Source organism: Cydia pomonella, unplaced genomic scaffold (genome assembly GCF_033807575.1).
Source record: "Cydia pomonella isolate Wapato2018A unplaced genomic scaffold, ilCydPomo1 PGA_scaffold_30, whole genome shotgun sequence".
Taxonomy (NCBI): domain Eukaryota; kingdom Metazoa; phylum Arthropoda; class Insecta; order Lepidoptera; family Tortricidae; genus Cydia; species Cydia pomonella.
The window spans coordinates 90,944-114,528 of record NW_026907865.1 but is presented as its reverse complement, the minus strand read 5'-3'; the positions used below and the strand labels follow the sequence as shown (position 1 = coordinate 114,528).

The window sequence follows — 23,585 nt, the reverse complement described above, 5'->3', positions numbered from 1 at the left end:
AAAAAGTCGTTGGTATTCATGTTTGGGGTGCAGGACTTTTGTGACGAGCGTATTCTATCAGAAAGAAAAAACTATGCACATTAACTGATAAAAAACTGTTCCTTCCTAGGTAGTTGTTTGTAAACTAACTTTGTTTGGTAGTAAAAAACCTTTATATACCCTTGTAAAATCCTACGCACATGTCCGACCATTAGCATAAATTAAATAGCCACCTGCGGTTCAATGATTTTAATTGTTCTACATAAACAGGGTATTCCTCGCCCGTTATCTTTATTGTTAACTCTCAAATGGATTAATTACTCCAAATTAAATTAACTAGTTCAACTATTTACGCACTAAGTTTTTAAGTAGGACGATGCTTTTAACCCTAGACTGACCTTACTGCAGCTTTCTAGGTAATAGGAATCAACTTAATATCGCAAAGTAAACAAAGGATGTTATTGTTAAATTTTTAGTCCAGGTGTGATTGATAAAAACAGAGCAGGAGCACTTACCTAATTATAAGAGGGCCATTTGCACTAAATCCTCAACAAACCGCTCCCGTGAACACATTATGACCAACTCGTACTTCTTATTTTCATATTGTTGTTTTGCTATCTGGATCTCTTTGTTGTTTAGTTGCTTAGCTTCTTCCGTTTGAGGATTTTTAAGCCTCAAACGGTTAAGTTTCTCCTGAAGTTTAAGGACTTCTCTCGCAAGCTCTAGTCTATCTTCAGGGGAATACATCCTGATGATGTACGTATGACCGTAATAAGACTTCACAACGAAATAAGGAACTTATAGGTACTCTGTGGCTTATAGGTCGTCCCCAAGTAGCACAGACCTGCTGTATAGTAGCTGAATTATTGTCCAGAACAGAACTCTTAGCTGTATAAACCAGCTGAATAAGATTGTTAGAGGCGCTGTAAGTGCTGATATAACTCTATTTTGGGCACAAATTAATCAGCTGTCAGCTGAATAATTGGAAATATTGCACTATATCAGCATTATATCAGCATTACTAAAGGTAACAGTCACCCTAAGAGCTGAACATTGACTGATTAGTGGATCACGTGTTACCTATTTACAGCTTAATGGCTGATTAATAGAGTCCCTGTTGCCCTTTTTTCAGCACAAAGTACTTAAAAGGATTGATTTAACGCTTCTAAGGAGTTGAGAATACATAATTGGGACGATTGTGAATATTTATTGCTCCACTCCTTTATTATTTTCTTATATTTGTTAGCATGAACTATTTCGTGACGTGATGTTTATAAAGAAGGTGCAATGAAGGTGTAAACGTTAGTTTTGGTACCTAAGTACAACATTGATTTTTTTCACATGTGTGTGAATTTTGAAATGGGAAAGAAATTTTATTGTAAAATACTATATGAATGTAGATAAATTTTACACGCGCCCCCAAAATATCACTGTTTACTTGAAAATTTTAGTATTAAATAAGTCGATGTTATGAACAAAGAATACTTTTTTATTCATAATACTCGTATAAATTGACGATAAGCTGTTACTCATAAAATCATCCGGTTTCCTACACAAATCCGGTGTCGTTTTCGTTGACTTAATTAGGATAAATGAATAATATATAACATTGAAATCTAAAAAAATGGCAGATCACTAATCTAAAAAAATGGCAGATCACTAATGTGTACCGTATTAACCACGATAAAATGGTAGAAGCTATTTCAGTGTTCACTCGAGGTACATTGACTAGTACTGGGCTGTCTAAGTGTCCACTCGTAGTACATAAGTCAGCAAAGAGCTGACACGGCGAGATCTTGTGTCAAACAAATCAGTTATAGATTTGTATATAGCATAATTGTGGGCCGCATTGTACGCAAATAGTGGCACAGTTAGCAATGAACTATTAAACTCTCCGTATGAGTTTTAGGGATTTCAAAAAATCTCTATTAATTTTTCGGCGTATTCCGCCAGTTTTCCTTTTCTGTTTCCAGATCACAATGTCGCCACGCTGGTGGCGAGTAACTAATAAATAACTATGAGGCGATAAAAATGTAGTCTATAAGATCTTATTTAACTACATTAGCAGATTAATAGCCCACGCTGGTACAAGTATTCAGCTCCAATTGGGTTCACAAGCCACATGTGATCTAATAACCAGCAGTTTGCTGTAATTCAGAAGTATATGAATTCATCCAAAGCGATCATGGGGGCTTTATAAGTGTTATTATAGGATTGCATGGAATAAGCTGATTAACACTACTAAAGTTCCACTATATGCAGCCAGGCGCATTATATCATTGTTAATTGATATCACTGAATAACTGATTGCAATATAGTAGTTCACATGTTCTTTCTTAAAATGCAAGCGTCTAAGGGTACACTTGTGGCGTCTTATTCAGAATATAGCTTAGTTAAAGCCCACAAAAATGCGCCAATACAGCTTACAGTTCCACATTTCAGCTCTCAGTTCCATTAATTGCTAAAAGCTGTATAATATAGAACTGTTTTCCGATATTAACGCTTGCAGCATTACAGTTGTGCAGTGGTGATGCATAATAACGTTATTATACAGACGATAGCTTAATTTTCAGCTATTGCAGTTGGGATGTCATATTATAACTCTATATAAATGTTAAAGTTACCGACGTGAACAGTTTGTGACACCTTATAATGCAGTTTTGTGCTACTTGGGTCGGGTTACAGTCACCGAGGTAATAAATCAAGATTGCGATACAGAAAGTATTTGTTAACTGTAGTCGAATGAATCAAACTAGTAGGCAATGTAAAGTCCTTTACGTTACAAAATAAAGCTCATTTTTGTTCAACTAACAAGATATTTTTTACCATACATAAATTTATTTTGCTCCCAAGAATAAAAGAACAAAAAACAGTCTGGATTTGGGAGCCAATGTCAATGTGACCTAAATAACCTAAGCCAACTGACGTCATTGTTATATTATTAAAACAATGCATTATGTTAGAACACCTCGAACTTTAAAGAAAGTGAATACATAATTTTATTTTTTATGCATTCAGAGGTATGTTATTAAAAGTAATGAAAAGGCAGTTTTTAGCCAGTTATCAATAAAAAGAAAATACGTAACCAAACATATGATATGGATGTTTTATTTCCAGGAAAAAATTGACTGTTAGGTCGTCTGTTTTCGGGACCAGTGTCAGATGTCTACATGACGAATAAAGCTATTGTCCAGCTATTGCGCTCGATTAAAATCATTTGGAAAAAATTAACAAAAGAGAACAATTATTCGTATATTTTTTCCATAACCAAATTAGTGCATCGGCCCATGTGAGTTAATTAGATCATTGTTTTGATGACGCAAATAATATACATAAAAATTCCCTTTGATTAGTTAATAATAAATGGCTATAAAATAATATCAAGATAAGCGACCATTCATACCCTTAATTGGGTCGTTCATGGGAGCATTGTTTATTAAAGAGCATATTAAGTGACGCATTATTTCCAATCAATTACACTATTGATGACGCAAAAACCTCAATTACATTAAGCTACACCTTTTACCTTAATTTGTATGCTTTTGCATGACGTCTTTAAGATAAAAATATTTTTTTACTGCACACTCTACATCCACTAGTGGATTTCTTGATGTTTACGGCGAATAAATATTGATAAGCGTTATAATTATAAATATCTTGTAATTTCTTCGCTGTAAGAGTGCGACATGCTTTAAATTATTTTGCCTACAGTTCTATGAATTACAGCTATTAATCTTTACGATGTTAATGACATTTCGTAACAAAGGGTCTAGTGTTCATCTAATTCTTGAAATGACATAAGTCTAGGCTCATTTTGTTGACAACATAAAGTGACAATTTCGTCATTTTTTATTTTAATCGTACCTCGCGTTTACATCAGCTTGTGGCGTACATTAAAATAATTAAATGACTAATATAAATGCTTTTACTCAGGAATTTACTTAAAAAGTTGTAAAATTTGAACAGCTTTCAGGAAACGACCTCCTGATAAGCGTTTATTACTAGACGTGAAAAAATAACATATGTTTTACATGTAATGTAAATTAGGAAATCTAGGTGAGGTTTAGGTACTTCACTGGAATTTTCCTAATAAAATTCTACAAAAATACTTTTATTTTTTGGACTGAAAACAACAAATAAGAATGTATACATTCTTCCTCACACTTCCACTTCGGGATCTTACGACTTTATGGAGACACGTTTTTCCGTCGTTATTCTTGAGTTTTAGTATGTGCTGAAAAGCTTTATCTTCAGAATTGTTAAATATTCTATCAAGAATATCGTCACAGTCAGAGTCAGCAATCGAATGGAATATCGTACAGTTTCTTCTGGTAGGATCTGAACCGAATATGTCGTTCAATTTATCAGAACCCATTTTTAGAGAGAGTAAGATATCACTTCTTCGTCTCGAATCGCAATAATACTACGTCCTACTGGAAGACTCTTATATAGTCGGCTGATAGAGGAATTCATAAACAAAAATAGATTTTATCGCGGGTTTTCCCGTAGGTTAAATGTTATCGCGCTCGGAATTACCACATGCTCCATACGGGACGTCGCCAACCTAAATTACTTCATATTGTTTAAAACGAAATGATATAATGCGTTGTAACAAAAAACATAATTCTCTGCTTGGCTGATGGAGTCTTTGTTCACCTGTCTTGTCTTGTATTATGTATTGTAATATGTATGTATGGTTTCACGGAAATAACATAAAAAGTCACGTTTGTACTGAAGATTAATTACATAGCTATAAAAAAAATAATTTCTTCTCTCTTGACTACGAAGTAAGAGTTATTTATGTTTAACTAACAGGTCCAAGTGCGAAAGTTGCACCAATGTACTCTGTTTTGAATAACAAAGTGTTTTGAAGCAACTGATTTTATATCTCGAAATATTGTAGTTAAATTTGGCTCATGACATTGTTACATATATTGACGTGTATTTTGCTGATATACTTTTAATAATGTGATTTAAAAGAATAGACTAACATTGACGCAAACAATTGAGAGATTATTTAAATTAAATAGGTATAGAACAAACTAGTTGTAAGGAAAATTATTGCTGATTTAAAATAAAATTACCTTTATTTTAAATTCACCCATTTAATAAAACACTTAAAAACTACGGTTCATAAGATCAAATTATCGATAAAAGTTGTTACCTATTAATTGATAGAATATAATTGATAGCTGCAAACTTATGTCTAAAAATATTATGAAAATTACAATAAACTGATGGACTTTAACTCGTTCACTAAACACTCAGCAACATTTTCATTTTCACTCAAAATCATCTTCATCATTTTGTAGTCATTGTTTTGTTTTGCCACTTGATATGCCGTTAATCCACTGTTATTTCTTATGTTCTTATCAATACGCATTGAAAGCAGCCAGTCCATGAGCACGTAGTCCTGTCGTTTTACTGCTAAGTGCAAAACAGTGTCTCCTGTCCCATCTTCTTGCGCGTCCAAATTTGCTCCCATGTCGAATAGTTGAGCCATTATCCTTTCAGCTTCGGATCCTTTTAGTTTTTTAACAGCAGTATGTAGACACGTCTCTCCGTCGTCGTTCTTCAGTTTCAGTATTTGTTCCAGTTCTTTTTTACGGGTAGCGTTCCAAATGCGATCTAAAATATTGTCAAGGCCTTCTTCAGCAATTAAATGGAACATAGTAGTATTTCTTTCAGACCTTTCTTGGCCAAAAATGTTGTTCAGTTTGCGCGAAGACATTTTTCAGAGAGCTAGTTCACTTGTTGAAGTCCCGAATTGCAATAATACTACGTCCTACTAGGAGACTCTTAAATAGCGAGCTGACATAAAGGAATTCATAAATATAAATAGCTTCTATCACCGGTTTTCCCGTAGGTTAAATGTTATCGCGCTTAGAATTGCCGCGTGCTCCATACGGGTCCATGCCAACCTAAATGACTTCAATTCATCAATTACTTCAAATAGGTATAGAACAAACTAGTTGTAACAGAACCTGTTGCTAATTTGAAATAAAATTACCTTTATTATAAATTTACCCATGTAATAAAACAGTTTAAAACTACGACTAATAAGATCAAAGCTTGCACATTTCACTAGCAAAAATACAAATAGTTAATCTCTCGAATTTAATATCAAATCTCTAATTTCACTTGAGCTTGTCGGAACAGACGGGCTCACTGAACGCTCATAACTATTATCTTCTTCAATTAAAAGTATCTTCATTATTTCTTCTTCATTGATTTGCTCTGCAATTTGATAAGCCGTCAATCCATCATTATTATTAATGCTTTTATCGGCGCACATCTCTACTAATCCTTTTACCAGCTCGTGGTCCCGCTTTTTCACTGCTTTATGCAAAACAGTGTCTCCTGCATTATCCTGGGCATTCAAGTCTGCTCCCATAGCTTTCATCAACGATATCATCTCGTCAGCATCACTTCCACTTCGGGATCTTACGACTTTATGGAGACACGTTTTTCCGTCGTTATTCTTGAGTTTTAGTATGTGCTGAAAAGCTTTATCTTCAGAATTGTTAAATATTCTATCAAGAATATCGTCACAGTCAGAGTCAGCAATCGAATGGAATATCGTACAGTTTCTTCTGGTAGGATCTGAACCGAATATGTCGTTCAATTTATCAGAACCCATTTTTAGAGAGAGTAAGATATCACTTCTTCGTCTCGAATCGCAATAATACTACGTCCTACTGGAAGACTCTTATATAGTCGGCTGATAGAGGAATTCATAAACAAAAATAGATTTTATCGCGGGTTTTCCCGTAGGTTAAATGTTATCGCGCTCGGAATTACCACATGCTCCATACGGGACGTCGCCAACCTAAATTACTTCATATTGTTTAAAACGAAATGATATAATGCGTTGTAACAAAAAACATAATTCTCTGCTTGGCTGATGGAGTCTTTGTTCACCTGTCTTGTCTTAGCTTTCGATATAATTACACTCTTTCCCTTCTTAAATTCAGCTATGCACATATCTAATAGACAAAATACTCCAGATTTATTGCTTCCATCACTGCATTGCACGACTATAGGCCCAGAAGTTGCAATATCATTTACAATACCGATAAAACTCGTTAATTGCATTGGGTTATGCGAAATATTGTCCGACGGCCATGTAGTGTAATGATAAAGTACTATTTGCCGCGTGACTTTACCTTTTTCTTTCAACTGCAGCAATGACATAGTATAACAATCCATTATTACAATTTTGATAGTTTTTATCACAAGCTCGTTGCATTTTATTTCCTGATTTTCTTCTAAACTCCAATATTGGTAAGTAATTTTGCAGTCAGTGGACAGTATGACTATAATATCGCTATTTTCATCTATAACTGTTTTCCAAAATTCATTTAAGCTATCTTTGGTGGGATGTTTAGTACATATGTACTTGTTAACATCGTAACAAGTACTGTTATGCGCAATTATATTTGTCATACTCTGCAAAATACCTGAAGCCTTCTTATCAGATTCCACAGTCTTCTGGTGTTTGTTTATATCAGTGTATTCATTTAAAATTTGGGCGATGGAGTCGGGACTTTGCATAAATTTTAAAAAACTTCTAGTGCTGAACCGTGACGGGTTTGGTTTGTCTAATAAGCTTAGTTGTATCTTCTTATCACTCATGATTATCACTAAAAATAAAAAACTACGTTACCAAAGCTACAGTACACCCTTACGTGAGGGGTAGTTTCAAACGAGTGACACAATTTCAGGTTTCAGGCGGATTATATAGGTAAGATACACGTGGTTGATCGATTATTGGAAGAAAGAAACACCCACATTATCTGTTCCCATACCTGTATTCCATACAACCTTATTGGTGCTACCCAAAGTTGTTTTTGTGTACTTATTCAGTCTTTGGTTGCTAACCTAACCAAAATAAGCTTTCTTCCAATAGAAAGTTGTTTATTTAGCCCGCCTGTGTACTAAGGGTAGAATATTGATAACTTGATCAATATTCAGGGTTGCTTTGCCGTTTACTGAAGTATATAATCATATTCTAATATATTAATAGATGTCTAGACAGCAAATGACAACATCATTTATCAACTACCATCTACCATTATTGTATCGGAGGTGGTACTCACATGATTTTGACCATGGCTGGAAGATGAAACTCGGTTGCTCTCCATAGCTTGAAGTTGGCGTTGTGCACTCTGGTGGTGATATTTAACTCGATCCAATTCCCATTTCAGACGATCCCTGTGGGTCTCTACGTTACGTAGTTGGCTCTCCAACAATTGTATTTGAGAACTGAACCGGGCAATTTCCGATTGTAGTCTACTAAAGTCTGCATTATTATTCATTTTTTCCGTGATGTTGTTTGTACAATCAAAAATAAAGTTATGATATAATTCATAGGGAAATCCTATTTATATTGGTCCTTTTACTGCCTATAGTGATTCAATAGTGATTCAATAAAAGAAGTATTTAATTTCATATACTGAAACGTGATGCTTTAATTTAGTATCACCGCTTTAGTTGCCTAAACTCCATATAAAGGATTTTTAATTGTACCTTAGCTTTTTAATTAACCACATGGCAATTTTATAGTTAAAATTAAATTTTAATAATGTTGAAATGGATATGAAATTTAATAGACTGAAACCTCGTGCGTCATATCGATAATACTGGTTAGAGGAAAAAATTAATATTGATGCTAAAATGCAACCGTATAAATGTGTCACGATCAGTATAAAATTTTCATTCGATACTGATTTCTCGTTGAAACAAGGACTCTTATCCCACGAAAGTAAATTTAAAAAAATGGGTGGGATTTTCACGAAAAAACAATCTAGTGTTAGTTACAATGAAGAAAGAATAATAAAGATCCTCGAACAAGAACATCAGAGAATATTACATGAAAGGATTTATCACAGCTGCAGTATATCGGTGCAGCCGGAAAATATTGTGAAGAATAGATACCGGTTTTCACCTTGTTTTGATTATAACAGAGTGATCCTACCAGCAGATAACGGAGAAAGCGGCTATATCAATGCCAATCACGTCAACGGGTACAAAACTCGGGGCAAGTATTTGTGCTGTCAGGGCCCGCTTCCGTCAACAGCCGAAGATTTTTATAAAATGGTGTTTGGGTATCAATCGAGAGTCATCGTTATGCTGACAAAGACACACGAAGAAGGTCAAGAAGTATGTTACCAGTATTGGAGCCCGAAGAAAGGAAATACAGTGTTTTTCGGTGACTTCACCATTGAAACAAGGCAAGTAAAGACCTATCGTGACCATATAGTGACCAAGTTGCGGGTGACAGACGACAGCGAAGACTCATTGGACATCACACACTTTGCCTACACCGATTGGCCTTTTAAAAGTGTGCCTCGAAGCCCAACAGATTTTCTCAACTTTGTCCTCAAAGTCAGAAAGGCTCAAGCATATGCGGAGTTTGATAACAAGAGCTCCAACTTTTCTCCTATGGTGGTCCACTGCTCTGCTGGATTGAATCGCACGGGGACCTTTTGCGCTTTAGACATCAGCATATCGAGATACAATGAGAGTGTGACGATCGACCTAGGAACAGTGGTAAGAGATCTCCGCAAGCAGAGATACAACTGCTTATCTATGCCCATGCATTATATATTTTGTTATTTTACAGTTTTAGAGTATGTTAAATTATCTGCTAAGAAGACGGGGTGTTAGTGTTGTAATTTATTTTTAAGACTAGTTTTTCAGTATTAAGATTATTATTATTATTATAAGTGTTTTACCTTAAATAAAAGTTATTTATTTAAAATATTAATAATTTTTAATTACTATCTCCTTTTACACACTTTTTAGTATCAACTTTGCAACTCAAAATATTGAAATAAATTTAAATAATAAGCAATTGACGTATGAAGACAATAATAAATCCAAAAGGTAACAAGTATTTAGCGAATACAGAGTATACAGTTCATTGTAGCTTATCTTGCACTACTATAATCAAATGACTCACTCACAATAGGCCGTTGTGGCTTGGGATTTTGTTTGAAAACGGTATTGTATAAATAATTGATTTTGTTTTTCGTGTAGTGACCATAGATGTAGGTAAAATAGGTCCATGTATGTCATACAATAGTAGTTATTCTTCAAACATTAGGAATGTTATGACTTTCTGGGTAAAACCCAGGTCACAGGTCAATGTTGGCCGATAGTAAAGTAGGCACACTGTCGGTCCAATTTGTAAGCACCAACGATATTTGAAGTAAACAAGACTCGTTGTCTTCATTACTTCTTGACAATAAAATTGACTTTCGCGATCTTATTACTGGAAAGTTCAGGGTCGTTTGTTTAATCGAGGACACATACGTCAATTAACAATTGATTACGAGCTTATCGCTCTGAAATTCCCAGTATTCGTTTGTTTATAGTTAGATTATTTTATCTCATAATTAGGGATAAAGTTACAACATTCATACACGGAACAATTGTTTCCACGTAAAATGTTGCGTCTTATATGTGTCTTATATTATATTTAGTATAATAGGACCCATCTGTTCACAATTTCAATTCTAATTTTAAAAAGCTATATACTATTATCTTTATTCACAAATTGTTTCACACTTATATCTAAATATTAAATAATTTATTCAAAAATTAAATTCATTATATTTATATATAAGTATACATCAGGTCAAATTTTTACTAAGTCACTAACTTTTGAGATCAAAAACTTTCCTGTATACACGGCGATTAACACGCGAGATAATTATCGAATCGTCGCCACTGATAGATATGGATCGGGAAGGCACACAAGTGACACACAACGTAGCCATTAGCGAACTGTTTTATTTAACTCGGTAACTGGTTTATATCGCGGTGGGCGCAGCCACCGTGCGTACGTACATCTACCTATGCATGCATATACAACATATGGATAGGTCTTTAAAAATGATATTGAGGTTTGTAATATCATTTTTTTCTAAACTGAATAGTTTGCGCGAGAGACACTTCCAATTTGGAAGTTCCAAAGTGGTAAAAAGTGTCCCCCCCCCCGTAACTTCTAAAATAACAGAATGAAAAATCTAAAAAAAATATATGATATACATTGCCATGCAAACTTCCACCGAAAATTGGTTCGAACGAGATCTAGTAAGTAGTTTTTTTTTTAATACGTGTTCACGCCGCTTCGCTACGTTTACCATTAATTATATGTTTATTCTGAGTTCAATCTTGTTTCCACTACACAGAGCATATATTTGCATTGTATCGAGCCGCACCCAATCATAACACCTGAATATCGCGTGATATGTATAATTAGCCAATCACAGCTCCGCATCCTCACGACACATATGCCGGAGCCTTCAGCTCCCTACACTTGCTTTCCTATCGCCACACAAACCACACTATTCAAAGCAATCTCAAAAACTGTAATTAAACAGTATTTATTATATTTGATTTGTGGTTTGCTTTCTAAAATATCTAAATCCTTGTTCCTATCCGGAACAAAATGGCGACCGTGACCGGACCTGCAGCTATTAATCAGATTTCGAAGTCTCCGTTGCAGTTCCTTTGTTCCTAAGCGACGAGTTCTCCGCCACGTGCGCTACGTGCAGCGCCTAGATGCCTGGAGAAGTTCCAAGGCATCAGCTGTGCCCTATCCTGTGCATCGTGCAGCGAGACCCGATCGCCTCAGCGTCTGAGAGGCGCACCTACAACCCACTACGGAGTACCTACGCCACGTGTACTACGTGCAGCGCCTAGTTGCCTGGAGAAGTTCCAAGGCATCAGCTGTGCCCTATCTTGTGTATCGTGCAGCGACTCCCTATCGCCCCCGCGTCTAAGAGGCGCGCCTACAATCCACAACGGACTCACGGCCTACACGCAGCAGCCACGTGCCACGCCGCACCGGAAAGCGCCTACTTTGTTCTGCCTGCCCTATAATCAAGTGAGCCCGTTCCTATTACTTTCCTAGTTCACTCCTCTTTGATATTTGCCAGGAGCGAATCCAGTTACTCAAAAAAAAAAATTATAGCCTAAAATACCTACTCAATTTTTCCAACCGAAAGGCCTAAAAGACAATCGCCTACCTATATTTCTGCTTGCAGAACCTACTTTAAGCGATTAGAAATACCTATCTTTACCAGTTGCACTCCTATTACTCTAAATAATCTTTGTTAGGCACCGCTAGCATTGCATTTGTAATAGCCTACTTCACTGTGCAGCTAACTTCATTAAAACATTAACCTGTTTAAAATATTTTTGTCAATTTTCCAATACCTAATTGCACCCACGTGGTCACGCCTGTTCATAACCTAACAGTTTCCAGCCAATCATTTCATTTCCTAAATTTTAAAATTAAAGTTTGCAATTCTTGCCCACTCGCTTATCGCATCGAATCAGCTGTTTAGCCCTTCATTTTTGCTATTCCAGTGACCTACATTCGGTGCTGTATCCACAACGCCCAGGAGTGCTGCGCGAGCGCACTAGTTCCTCCGCGCGTGCCCGAGAGTTCATTATCGTCTGGCAGAACGTACGGCGCATCGTGGGACCATTGAGCGAGGAGCGTATCGTAAATATTATATAACTTGTTTACGTACATTTGCATTCATTTTGCCTTGATAATTTCATTGTGACAAGTGATTCTTTATGTCGCCTATAGATTCAAAAATGCCAGAGAAAACGCCAGAAGAACAACTTAAAGTACTTAAAACTAGACTTAGTTCAATTAAAGGTCGACTAACTATATTTAAAACCTATTTGGATACTTTATCCGTTCAACAAAATATTTCGCCCTTAGAAACTAAACAACTTTCAATGAAATTATCGAGAATGCAATCTTTATATAGTGACTTCGATGAGGTGCAAAGTCAAATAGAGATTTTAAGTGATTCTAACCAAGCTAACGAATTGACAGTCCGCGATAATTTTGAACAAGAATTTGATTCGAACATATCAATTGCCCAAGATATTTTGGAAGTCAACTCGCCTTCCAGGGATGCCTTGAACAACACGGGTTGTTCTCTGCAGTGTCATTATGAAGCCAGTGACGTTCTTGGATTTAAACTCCCTGTTATTAAAATACAAAATTTTGATGGTTCTTCTTTCAAGTGGCTCGAGTTTAAAGAAACATACTGTAAGGATACTGTTTAGTTTATATAGATATTTTGTCATTATAATACATTTTTCTAGATTAAATAAGCTAACTATACTATTAAAAGTATTTGTAACGATCGATCACGTGAAGAGTCACGTGATCGATCCCTCCATCTTAAATATTGAACGAGCATTCGGGAGGTGACATTCGAACGATGACAGTCGAACGATGACAGTCGATGCAAATTACAAGTGGTTACGTTGATTGTATTATTAGCAGGTCAGTACGTTTTGTTTTGTTAGATCTCGATACAATATAATTGCTTGTCTAAGCGACAAGCGTACTACTGTCGTTTGGTTAGTTAGATTGGAAGAGGTTATATTCATTGTGCCAAATAAATGTATTTTGATCACACCTACCGTTCTTTTAATATTATGGTTAGACCCCTTATATCTCAGAAGTGAGGATAGGCGAGTATTTTAACAAATCACTCGTTTATCCCGCCTGCAAAAGTTAATTAATCGGCCCTGGCACAATGAATACAATTACTGACGCATAACGACTGATGATATTGTTTGTCTATGTTTGACCACTTATTTTGACTAATAATTTTTTTTATGTGAGGTTAGTGCTCACACTTAAATAATGTTAGCTTATAAGACAACTAAATAAATAAAAATAGTAAACGAAATAATAAAATATTGTAATGTAATAACATCATAAAACTGAATTAGCTTACGTGAGTAATATTAAACGAGTACATACGTTAAAACGTATGCTTGTCAGGACAAGGTCAGGATAGGTCCTGAGTTGTTAGGACAAAAATAACAGTTACATATTTTACACTAGATAATTATAATTTCCTCCTCCTACTTGCATCGGTTTCCTCATCACTGAAGGTAGTTGCCACTTCGAGGGAACAGTTTCTCTTTGACAATTTACCGCCACCTCCATCTGTCGCTAAATGTAGGGCACCGTGGAGCCCGGATTGGTGGCGTGGAGCGTGGATTAATTTCCAATAAATCCAATAAGTAAAATATAAATCCTAAGGTTGATTGTTGCATTTTAATTAGAATATTTTCATTTTTACTTCATTATACAATTAATTTCAATTACAACGGTCTGATTTAATAATGTTTTGATTGGTTCGCAATCAGCGACGGAAAATATATATATATATATATATATATATATAGACAACGCTCTCCATAGAAAATACCAGCTATACTGACACTGACAGCTACCCCTTCACCGTGAATATATTCTTGCAGCTTCGAATTATATTCAATAAACTAATTCCTGCTATTAAACAAAAAGTTGTGATTGATCAATAAAAGTTTTGATTGCCTATAATAAAATTCTATGCGTCGAACCGTTGTTGCGTTACAATATTTTGGCGTTGTCAAATCTTACAATAATTATACTAAGATGGAACCAATTCATATAAATTATTGTTTGACGCGTATTTATTGTCAAGATTAGGCATGTTTTTACTTTATAAGTGTATGTCGGTACATATGTATTATGTATTTTGGAACAATGAAAGTACATACAAAATTCTATAAAATGCCAGTGTTGAATGTTGCCCAAGTTTAATATACGTTTTTAGTTATGTATCAATAAAATGTAAATAATACAAAACAACAACGCAATATGGAAAGAAACCTGAAGTTAAAATATTATAAGTGAGACGACGTTTTATTTTAATATTTTGAAATTTAATAAAGTATTTATCATACGACCTTTTGTTGGAATGTTACTAGATTCAATTGAACTCTCCGAGATATTTTCAGTACGTGCCATCTAAAATATTATTCTTAACTGAATATATTGTTTTGTTTTAAATATATTACATATGAAATAACCAAAAATATAAGTAAGAGTAAGAACAACCTTATCTTCAAGTCCCACTTATCCATTTTCTCACTGATAGTAATAAATTTCTTTGAAATGTACGCTACAAATTCGCGTGTTTGGGCTAGGGAACCAAGTGAATCAACCTGGTGCCTGCCTGTTTAAAGTAACAGCATTTTTGTCCAAAGAATTTTCTGTTCCGGTCAGGGATTGTGCAACCGGTTTTACTTAATACCTGTAAATAAATTCTCAAACTAATACCGCTATAAAAAGAATAGCTATATTTCTATTAGAGGTATTGTTTTGATTTTGCTTTTGTTTTACCGCTTGTGATGGGGTCACGTTCGCCGGGGCGGGCGTGGCCTCATACAACTCCCTTGTTCCAGACGGGAGCAAGGGTTTCCTAGTTAGCTCAGAGGAGAGAGAGGGTGCAGGGTGAGACAAAGAAACCAAAGTTAATGCTGTAACACAAATCGGCGGGCTTTTATGCCGGTTTATTCTAAATAAAGGTTCCTTAAATCTAGATGTCCTAGGCTAGGTACGACGCGGGGGATGATTCTACTTTATAGTAACAGGATTACGGGACGGCGCGGGCCCTAAGCTTACTCGCGAGTTTTGGGATCGGTATCCCCTAAGAGTGAAGGGGTGGTTATGACGGGAGCGAGATAGTATAGGGGTGGATACCCCGGGTGCCCTCACGCGTCTGTAAACACGCCGGCACAACCGGGATAAGGAATCGGGAAGGGGTACGTACTCCAGGTGCCTTCACGCGTCTGAAAACGCGCCGGCTCGACTGGACTACGGGGTCAGGAAGGGTACGTACTCCAGGTGCCTTAACGCGTCTGTAAACACGCCGGCTCAACTGGCCTACGGGAATTAGGAAGGGTAGGGTGGCTAGGGACCGGGAGCCATAACGCGTCTGAAAACACGCCGGCTCGTACCGGGAGAGCAGCGGTCCTCACAGCAGAAGGCGGTGAGAGCGACTGCCTGCTATCTAGGCGACCGCGCTGGCTTTTATAGTGCGCGGCTCGCGGGGCGCGGGCGGGGGCAGCGACTCTCAGTCGCTCGGCGGCCGGCATGCGGCGCGATGGGTAGCTCGGGACAGATCACGCGGCGGAGGCGTGGTCTTGTGATGCGTGGCTGCGCGCGCCATCACAGTCCCGTCACCCGTCTGGAGATTTTTACCTATTGGGAAAAATCACCGAATTAGAACATGATGGTTGAAAGATGTTACCTCTCCTCGTTTATTGTTGTTTTGTCTTTTTATTGATATTTACTGGATGCTATTCTATTTATCTATTATTTTTGTATTTATCCTAAGTATTTGTATTCCTTTTTTTCTGTATGTTTATTTAATTTGAGGCATTTTTATCTTATGTTGAACCGGTATTTTGTATACATATGTTTCGTTTATACTTGCTATCTTAATTATGTGTCTATTTATCTTCATTTATTGTTAGCCTATGTTCTCTGTTTTACCCGCGTCGTTTGTTTTTTAAAGTTATTTATTGTAACTATATTGCTTTTACACTATTATACTATTCCCACTATATTGTTATTCACTTATCGTAATGCTACCAATTCACTTAATTGTTATATACTTACCCAGTGTATGTATCCTACTTACTATTGTTATGAGCTTCTATGGTTTTATCCATTTACTATCTCGCTTATATTTTTAAGGTATTTTGTATTTTATATGATTATTTTGTTGCCTTTTATTTCACATATTATATTCACGGTTTATACTTTTTATTGGTTTTGTCTTTTACAGCACTGTCTATTTCACTTCACTTTATATATTTATATGTATTTTTTTTTTTTTTTTACTTATCTGTTAAATTTTTATAGGCTTTTTATTATTATTATATTCACGGTTTATACTTTTATACTGGTAAACTGGTATTGTCTTTCACTGCACTGTATTTTTATTTCACTACACTATGTATATATAAATTTTTTTTTATACCTATTCTTCTTTTCCCCCTTTTCCTTCTTGCGGTGGCGTTCGTAGATCGAGTGTGCGTGGTTTTTTTTTTTTTTAATTCTATTCTGCTCTTCTAATGTATGGGTATCCCTTTGTTTATAGCTTACTTGTTTTACTCGGATTTTCGTGTTGTTGCATTTGAGGCCAATAATACCTTTGTGCGATACGTTTCGCTATCGTTTTTTTTTTTTTTATGCCCAGGTGACCCGCGCTCGGTATGTCGTGGTTTTGTTGTGTGCGGTGTCGGTCTTGTTCTGGCACACATAATTTTCATTCTGTTTCGGTGTCTGTACCTCTCTCGATCTGTGGGGCCTTTGCTCTTGCGTAAATTTTTCCTCCTTACATCGGGGTCCCTGATCAGCTGATGCCATTTTTCCTGGTACCATTTGTGTTCTCTCACTGTACTTACTGGATTTCTGGATAGGCCGTCTGCTATCTTGTTTTGCGTTCTGCTTCGATATACCCACGCCGCACGATAAGCCCGCGTGGCTAATCGGCCTGCGGGGTCCTTTATGCTGTTCAACCAGTGTTCTGCTAAATGGTCCGTTACTACGGTGAACTGGTTGCCTTCTAGGAATGCCTTCATTTTCTTTATACTCCTTCGGGTTGCTAAGCGCTTTTTCTCTGATGTGGTGTATCTTTATCTGTGGTATTAGGTACGCATCTTTCTCGGTTTTCTGGTTAATTTTACGGAAATCTACACAGGGTCGGTACATTTTACTCGCGTGTTTATCTATTATTTCTTGCTGCTTCGGATTTCGTGGGTAATATCTGTGTTTTACGGGTTCTGTTTGCTCCAATTCTATTCTATGTTGTACCTGTGTGAGCGGTGTGGTTGGCTGCTGTTGACTGGATTCGGTGGTTGTGCTTTTCTGGTTTTCTTCTAAAGTATCTACTATTTGCTTTTCCTCTCTGTTTTCCTGATTTTCTTTCTGGGTATTCCTGTCATCTTCTTCGTCTTGGCTCTCTCCTGGCCATTTTATTGACATTCCAAGTCGTTTCAGGATGTCCATTCCTATTATAATGTCCGTGGCTGACGGCAACACTCTCAGCCAGTGTCGGATCGTTACCTCCTTGATTACTATGTCGACCAACAGGTTGTCGTGTGCTTGCGTCCTGATCCCATTTGCTAGTACTATTTCTCTTGTTTTTACCTTGTCCTGGTACGCGCGGTTCTTACATTCATTGTATACCTGTTGATTGATGTACGAGTTGGTGGAACCTGTGTCTATAACGCCTCGGTATCGTCTTCCCATTATGCGTAAATTCATATATAGGCGGTTGTCGCTCGTCTGTAGACTGTCGACTGTTCCTACCTTTTCCTGACCTTTCCAGGTTGCTTTTCTGCAGCAGGCTCTGCTCAGTACTCCTAGTTTTCCACACTGACTACAAAATATTTGACGTCTGCCTCGGCAGGCGTCTGCGTTATGTCCCGGTTTCCCACAGGACCAGCAACTGGTCTTGGGGTCGTACCTTGGATGTACTGTTTGGCTCTTACTCTCTCCCTGTTCGGGTTTCGGTTTCAGGTTGTTGTGGTGTCTGTTGTCCCTACCTTGGGTCGCTTGCTCACTGTTTGCTTGCTCGTCGTCACTCGATTTGGCGTCGTCGCCGGTGTATCGCCATGCTCCTGATGACGTTGTTGTACCGTCTATGGGTGTCCTTATGTTTTCATACTCGGTTCCCAGTCTCAATAGCTCCGGTAAGGTCTTGTAGTCTTGTCTTTTAATGTATAGCTTGTAGCTTTGTAACTGTTGTAAACGGTATAGCGGGAGGATTGAGTCAAACACACGTATCGATAGTATCGTAGCTATTTAATGACTGCCCGGCGCGGGCGCAGCCGCGCGTTATATCTACGTTTACTACATTCCCTCCACCTTAACCTAAAAATACTTCTTAAAGTCTACAATGTTTTTGTTCCGCTTCAAATATCCTTCCCGGTAAGGTTCCCTCTCTGCCGGGATATCGACAACTGCCTGGTCGGCGACGGAACCGCCCGTTGCACCGGGTGATGCGCTCGTTGCAACGGGTGGTGCGCCCGTGGCAAGGCTCTCGTGGCAGTCCGACCACAAGAACGCATCAGTGCCGTCGTTAGGTTCGGCCGGTGATGGCGGTGCTGGCGCAGGCTTGCTCTGGCCAGGTACCGCTGCTGCAGATTCTGGCTCGACTGCACTGAGCGTGCGACAGCGCTGACCTGCGTGCTTGGGTGGTACTTGCTCGTCAAAAATGATGACGGGTGTTGCGTCCTCCTCCGGCTCTCTAATGCTTGAATTAGTCGGCTGCTTCTCCAGATCATCCGCTGTACACTCCCTCCCCCTATATTTGAGGAGTTGATTGGCATGTTTTTTTTCTAATTTACCAGAGTTCGAAATTCTTACTAAAAATAATGTCCGGCCTATCTTCTTCACAATAACACCACGTACCCAGAATGTCTTTTTATTTACTACACTTTGCACTAACACTGACTCTTCTAATTCGAATTCTACATGACGGTTACCAGAGTAGTATTCACGCTGCAAACACTGTTTTTCTTTGACTACTTTATCGAGTGTTGGGTCGGAAGGCGATAAGACGGCAGGTTTGAGCAAATCCAGGCTACACCTTAGTTTACGTCCGAATAACACCTCCGCGGGAGATCTGTTAGTCGTACTATGAATAGAATTCCGGTAACGCAACAAGAAATCCTGCAATTTAATATTTATATTTTTAGGGCTAGTCCCTGACATAATTATAGCTCTAATCGATTTTTTTATTATTTTTACATAGCTCTCCGCTTGACCATTGCTGGCCGCGTTATAAGCCGGCGCAGTAATCAGTTCGATTTTATTACGCGAGCAAAATTCTTTAAATTCCGATGACACAAAGGACGTGCCATTGTCCGAGACAATCGTATTAAATAGCCCAAACCGCGCCATCACTTCGCAAAGCTTATCAATGACCACCCGCGAACCATAACCGGAAGTAACATTAAAGCATTCGACCCACTTCGAGTACGCGTCTACGATAACTAAAAACACCATATTATTGAGTGGGCCTAAAAAATCCACGTGAACTCGTTGCCATGCAGCAGCTGGGTAAGGCCAGGGCACCAGAGGGACGCGTGGTGGGGCGGCGCGGAGTGTATTGCATACGCTGCACGATGCCACATAGCGCTCAATGTCACCTGACAGACCGGCCCACCACAGCCGCTCTCGCGCTTCTGACTTCATTTTATTCACGCCGAAATGACCTTTATGTAATTCACTTAAAATTTGCTTATGCAAACCAACAGGAATAATAATTTTATGACCCCTCATTAAGCAATCTTGCTCGACCGATAAGTCGTGCCTACAACTATAATATGGTTTTATTAAAGGGTCACTGACCTTATTCGGCCAGCCACTTTGTACGTACCCCATTACTAATGAAAGAATAGCATCATTGCGAGACTCTCGGCTTATATCGTTTATCGTGAAGTACTGCTCACCTTCACACACGAAATTTATATATGTCGCCTTATCTATAGGGCTATTGTTCTCACGACGGGTTTCAATAATCGCTCGGCTCAAATAGTCCGCGGAGTTATGAGCGCTAGAAACATATTCAATTTTAAAATTGTAAGCGGACAGAAATATCGCGTAACGTTGTAACCGGTTCGCAGTGATTTCAGGGACCCCTTTATCCGGGTTAAAAATTGACAGTAAAGGTTTATGGTCCGTTCTAAGGATGAAGGGTTCCGCACGACCGAATAAGTATTGGTGGAACTTTCGTACAGCAAAAACTATACTTGTGGCTTCTTTTTGCAATTGGCTATATTTTTTCTCCGCCGAAGTAAGTGAACGCGATATAAAAGCCACTGGTCTTTCTATTTGGCCTTCCAGTTGTGATAAAATTCCTCCCAGGCCTGTAGGTGACGCATCAACTGTCAAAATTAATTTCGCCTCAGGGTTGAAATGAGCTAAGGTATTTTCAGATGTCAATGCGTTTTTAATAGCAATAATCGCATTGTGATGTTCCTCTGTCCACTCCCACGTAACATTCTTTTTTAACAACTTATGCAATGGGCTTAGAATTGAAGACGCGTTCTTTATGAAACCCCTATAATAGTTAACCATACCTAAGAATGATTGTAACTCTGAACAGTTAGTTGGAACTTTAGCTTCTAATATTGATTTAACTTTTTCAGGAGATTTATGGATTCCATGGCGGTCTATGACGAACCCTAAGTAGGAAACAGTTTCTTGAAATAAGGTACATTTCCCTTTCTGTAAAACTAACCCCGCTTCTTCTAGTCTACGGAACACCTTATGTAATAATTTTAAATTTTCCTCTTTACTTTTACTAACGACTAAAATGTCATCTAAAAATAATAATACGCCGTCAAGACCGGACAGGAGTGTCTCCATTGACCTTTGAAACGTCGCTGGCGCACTGGACAATCCAAAGACTAAACGTGTATATTTAAACAAACCTTTATGCGTATTTATGCAAGTTAACATTTGTGAAGACTCACTTAATCGAAATTGATTATATGCTTGCGAGAGATCCAGTTTTGAAAAATATTTCGCGCCGTGCAATTTACTAAATAATTCATCTACTCTTGGTAGTGGATATTTTTCTACTATTAAATGCTTGTTTAAAGTAGCCGAGTAATCTGCACAAAGTCTTATGGAGTTATCGTGTTTCAAAACTGGTACTATCGGACTGGCATACTCTGATGATTTTACTGGCACCAGAATACCTAACCCGACCAGACGATCGATTTCTTTACCTACCCGCTCGCGGAGGGCGAACGGTATCGGCCTAGCTTTGCGAAAAATGGGTTGCGTGTCTGGTTTTACAGCTAAATTTATTGTAATATATTTACAACACCCTAAGTTATCAGAAAATAAGTTAGGATAAGGTGACGTTATTTCCTCTAGAATATCTTCACATTTATTGATCGAGGCGACTTGTAAATTAAAACGGCAAATAAAATCCCTACCAAGTAATGGGGGCCCACCGTTTCGCACTACAAAAACATCAATGTTATGGCATTGTGATCGGTATGTAATCGGCAAAGTTAGGACCCCAAGGATTGTAAGCGGGCTTCCATTGTAAACATGCAAAATGGTGGCGCTCGGTTTTAAGGCAAGTTGTGAAAAATGCCGCTTATAGACTTGGTCAGAGATGACCGTTACAGCCGAGCCGGTGTCAATTTCAAAATCCAATTTTATCTCATTGACTAAAACAGATTCCCGCATAGGTTCGCCCCGATATGTGCGGATATTGCAAATAAGTTTATGCTTACCGTCATCATCATAAATGTCGCAATCCTCGCCGTCCGCGCAACACTCGATAAAATGTTGTCCACCGACGTTTTTTGAGGGGCACATCCTTTTCAGGTGCCCTTTTTTACCGCACTGCTTACATTTATAACGCGTAAATTTACACGTTTCAATTTGATGATTCGTGTAACCACAGGCCGCGCAGCTAGCCGCTCCTGTTGCCGCTGATGGGCGCGCGCCGGACGCTTGCTGCCGCGCCTCCGCTGCCGCCCCGCGCTTAGGTGCCGGTGTCGCTTGTACCTTAAACACCTGCAAGGGCTCCTGGCCCGAAGCATCTGCTTGTGAAGCCTGCGAAGAAGTTTGCTGCGAGCCAGTACGGGCACAACGAATGTTCTCGGCTATATCTAACGCTGCGCTCAGCGTCAGCTCGTCCATCTTCCTCGTGAATAACTTATCTCTCTCAGGCCCTGGTGCCATTCCTAAAACGAACCGATCCCGTAAAGCTTCATCCAAAGTGGTCGCAGTAAACCCGCAGTATGCTGCCAAACTACGCACGCGAGCGGCCCACTCTGTTAGTTTCTCGCCTGGACGTTGTGTAGCACTGTGGAACCTAAATCTCTCTGCAAATCCACATTTCTTGGGCTTGAAATGGCTGTCCAAAAGTTCAATCACTGTATTGTACGGTAATTCGCCAACTACGGAGGGTAAAGCTAAATCACGCACGAGTCTATAGGTCGATTCCGCTAAGTTGCTTAAAAGAATTGCCCGCCGCTTATTCTTTTTGTCGTCCTCCCCGATATCGTTTGCTAGGAACCATTGTTCCAGTCTATCTTTATAAAGTGACCACTCTTGAACTTCGTGGTTAAAAACTGTTAATGAACCAACTGCTAATTTGGCCATTATTTAAACACGCGTTTTACTAATTCGCACTGTCGTCGCCACTGTTGTAAACGGTATAGCGGGAGGATTGAGTCAAACACACGTATCGATAGTATCGTAGCTATTTAATGACTGCCCGGCGCGGGCGCAGCCGCGCGTTATATCTACGTTTACTACAGTAACATATTCTCGTGGATGCGGTATAACTTTTCTCTCTCATTGAGGTTTCCGTACCTGCGCATTAGTGTCTGTATATCCGTGACGTAATCGGTAAACCTCTCCTGGACTCTTTGCTTTCTGGTGACGATTTTGGCTATGAGATCCTCTTCATAATTGGCCGGAAAGTAGTACAACTTAAATATTTGCAGGAATTGTTCCCAATCGGTCCATGATTCAACGTAATTTCTATACCAGAGCAGCGCCCTACCTTTTAAGATGCGTGGTAGTGCTGGTAATATATCCTCCTTCTTAATGTTGCTCGCATTGATGAGTTCTTCCAGCCTTTCTATGAACTCGACGGCGTCGTCTGTGGTACTGAATGATAGGTTCCACTCCTTTATGAGTTTTGTTATTACCTTTGCTCTGTTTTCTGCCATGT

The 23,585-nt window shown here is 38.4% G+C and overlaps 5 protein-coding genes across 6 annotated transcripts; 1 reads left to right on the top strand and 4 right to left on the bottom strand.

The window, feature by feature from the left end:
- Positions 1-4,906: 4,906 nt before the first annotated feature.
- Positions 4,907-5,722, bottom strand: LOC133533996 (putative ankyrin repeat protein RF_0381). The gene has a single exon (XM_061873086.1). It carries the CDS (start codon positions 5,708-5,710, stop codon positions 5,204-5,206), a length of 507 nt encoding a protein of 168 aa, XP_061729070.1. The 5' UTR covers positions 5,711-5,722; the 3' UTR covers positions 4,907-5,203.
- Positions 5,723-6,082: 360 nt separating this feature from the next.
- On the bottom strand, positions 6,083-6,906 carry LOC133533995 (putative ankyrin repeat protein RF_0381). Its single transcript, XM_061873085.1, has one exon. The coding sequence runs from the start codon at positions 6,617-6,619 to the stop codon at positions 6,083-6,085; it is 537 nt and encodes a 178-aa protein (XP_061729069.1). The 5' UTR covers positions 6,620-6,906.
- A 12-nt stretch (positions 6,907-6,918) lies between these two features.
- Positions 6,919-9,666, top strand: LOC133533994 (tyrosine-protein phosphatase non-receptor type 9-like). Its single transcript, XM_061873084.1, has one exon. It carries the CDS (start codon positions 8,656-8,658, stop codon positions 9,646-9,648), a length of 993 nt encoding a protein of 330 aa, XP_061729068.1. The 5' UTR covers positions 6,919-8,655; the 3' UTR covers positions 9,649-9,666.
- A 7,390-nt stretch (positions 9,667-17,056) lies between these two features.
- LOC133533964 (uncharacterized) lies at positions 17,057-18,608 on the bottom strand. Its single transcript, XM_061873054.1, has one exon. It carries the CDS (start codon positions 18,134-18,136, stop codon positions 17,057-17,059), a length of 1,080 nt encoding a protein of 359 aa, XP_061729038.1. The 5' UTR covers positions 18,137-18,608.
- Positions 18,609-19,244: 636 nt separating this feature from the next.
- LOC133533977 (uncharacterized) lies at positions 19,245-23,166 on the bottom strand. 2 transcript variants are annotated; one of them, XM_061873068.1, is made up of 2 exons: positions 22,132-23,166; positions 19,245-19,384 (listed from the first exon to the last, which is right to left on the bottom strand). In XM_061873068.1, the coding sequence occupies exons 1-2, from the start codon at positions 23,006-23,008 to the stop codon at positions 19,371-19,373; spliced, it is 891 nt and encodes a 296-aa protein (XP_061729052.1). In that variant the 5' UTR covers positions 23,009-23,166; the 3' UTR covers positions 19,245-19,370. The 2 variants fall into 2 exon arrangements, with proteins under 2 accessions (XP_061729052.1, XP_061729053.1); XM_061873069.1 differs by having other exon boundaries at positions 19,250-19,375.
- Between the last annotated feature and the right edge of the window lie 419 nt (positions 23,167-23,585).

Bases quoted from the DNA above. Each gene is read 5' to 3' on its own strand.
- LOC133533996 (XM_061873086.1), bottom strand. From the start codon at position 5,710: ATGTCTTCGCGCAAACTGAACAACATTTTTGGCCAAGAAAGGTCTGAA.
- LOC133533995 (XM_061873085.1), bottom strand. From the start codon at position 6,619: ATGGGTTCTGATAAATTGAACGACATATTCGGTTCAGATCCTACCAGA.
- LOC133533994 (XM_061873084.1), top strand. From the start codon at position 8,656: ATGCAACCGTATAAATGTGTCACGATCAGTATAAAATTTTCATTCGAT.
- LOC133533964 (XM_061873054.1), bottom strand. From the start codon at position 18,136: ATGAATTTACGCATAATGGGAAGACGATACCGAGGCGTTATAGACACA.
- LOC133533977 (XM_061873068.1), bottom strand. From the start codon at position 23,008: ATGGCCAAATTAGCAGTTGGTTCATTAACAGTTTTTAACCACGAAGTT.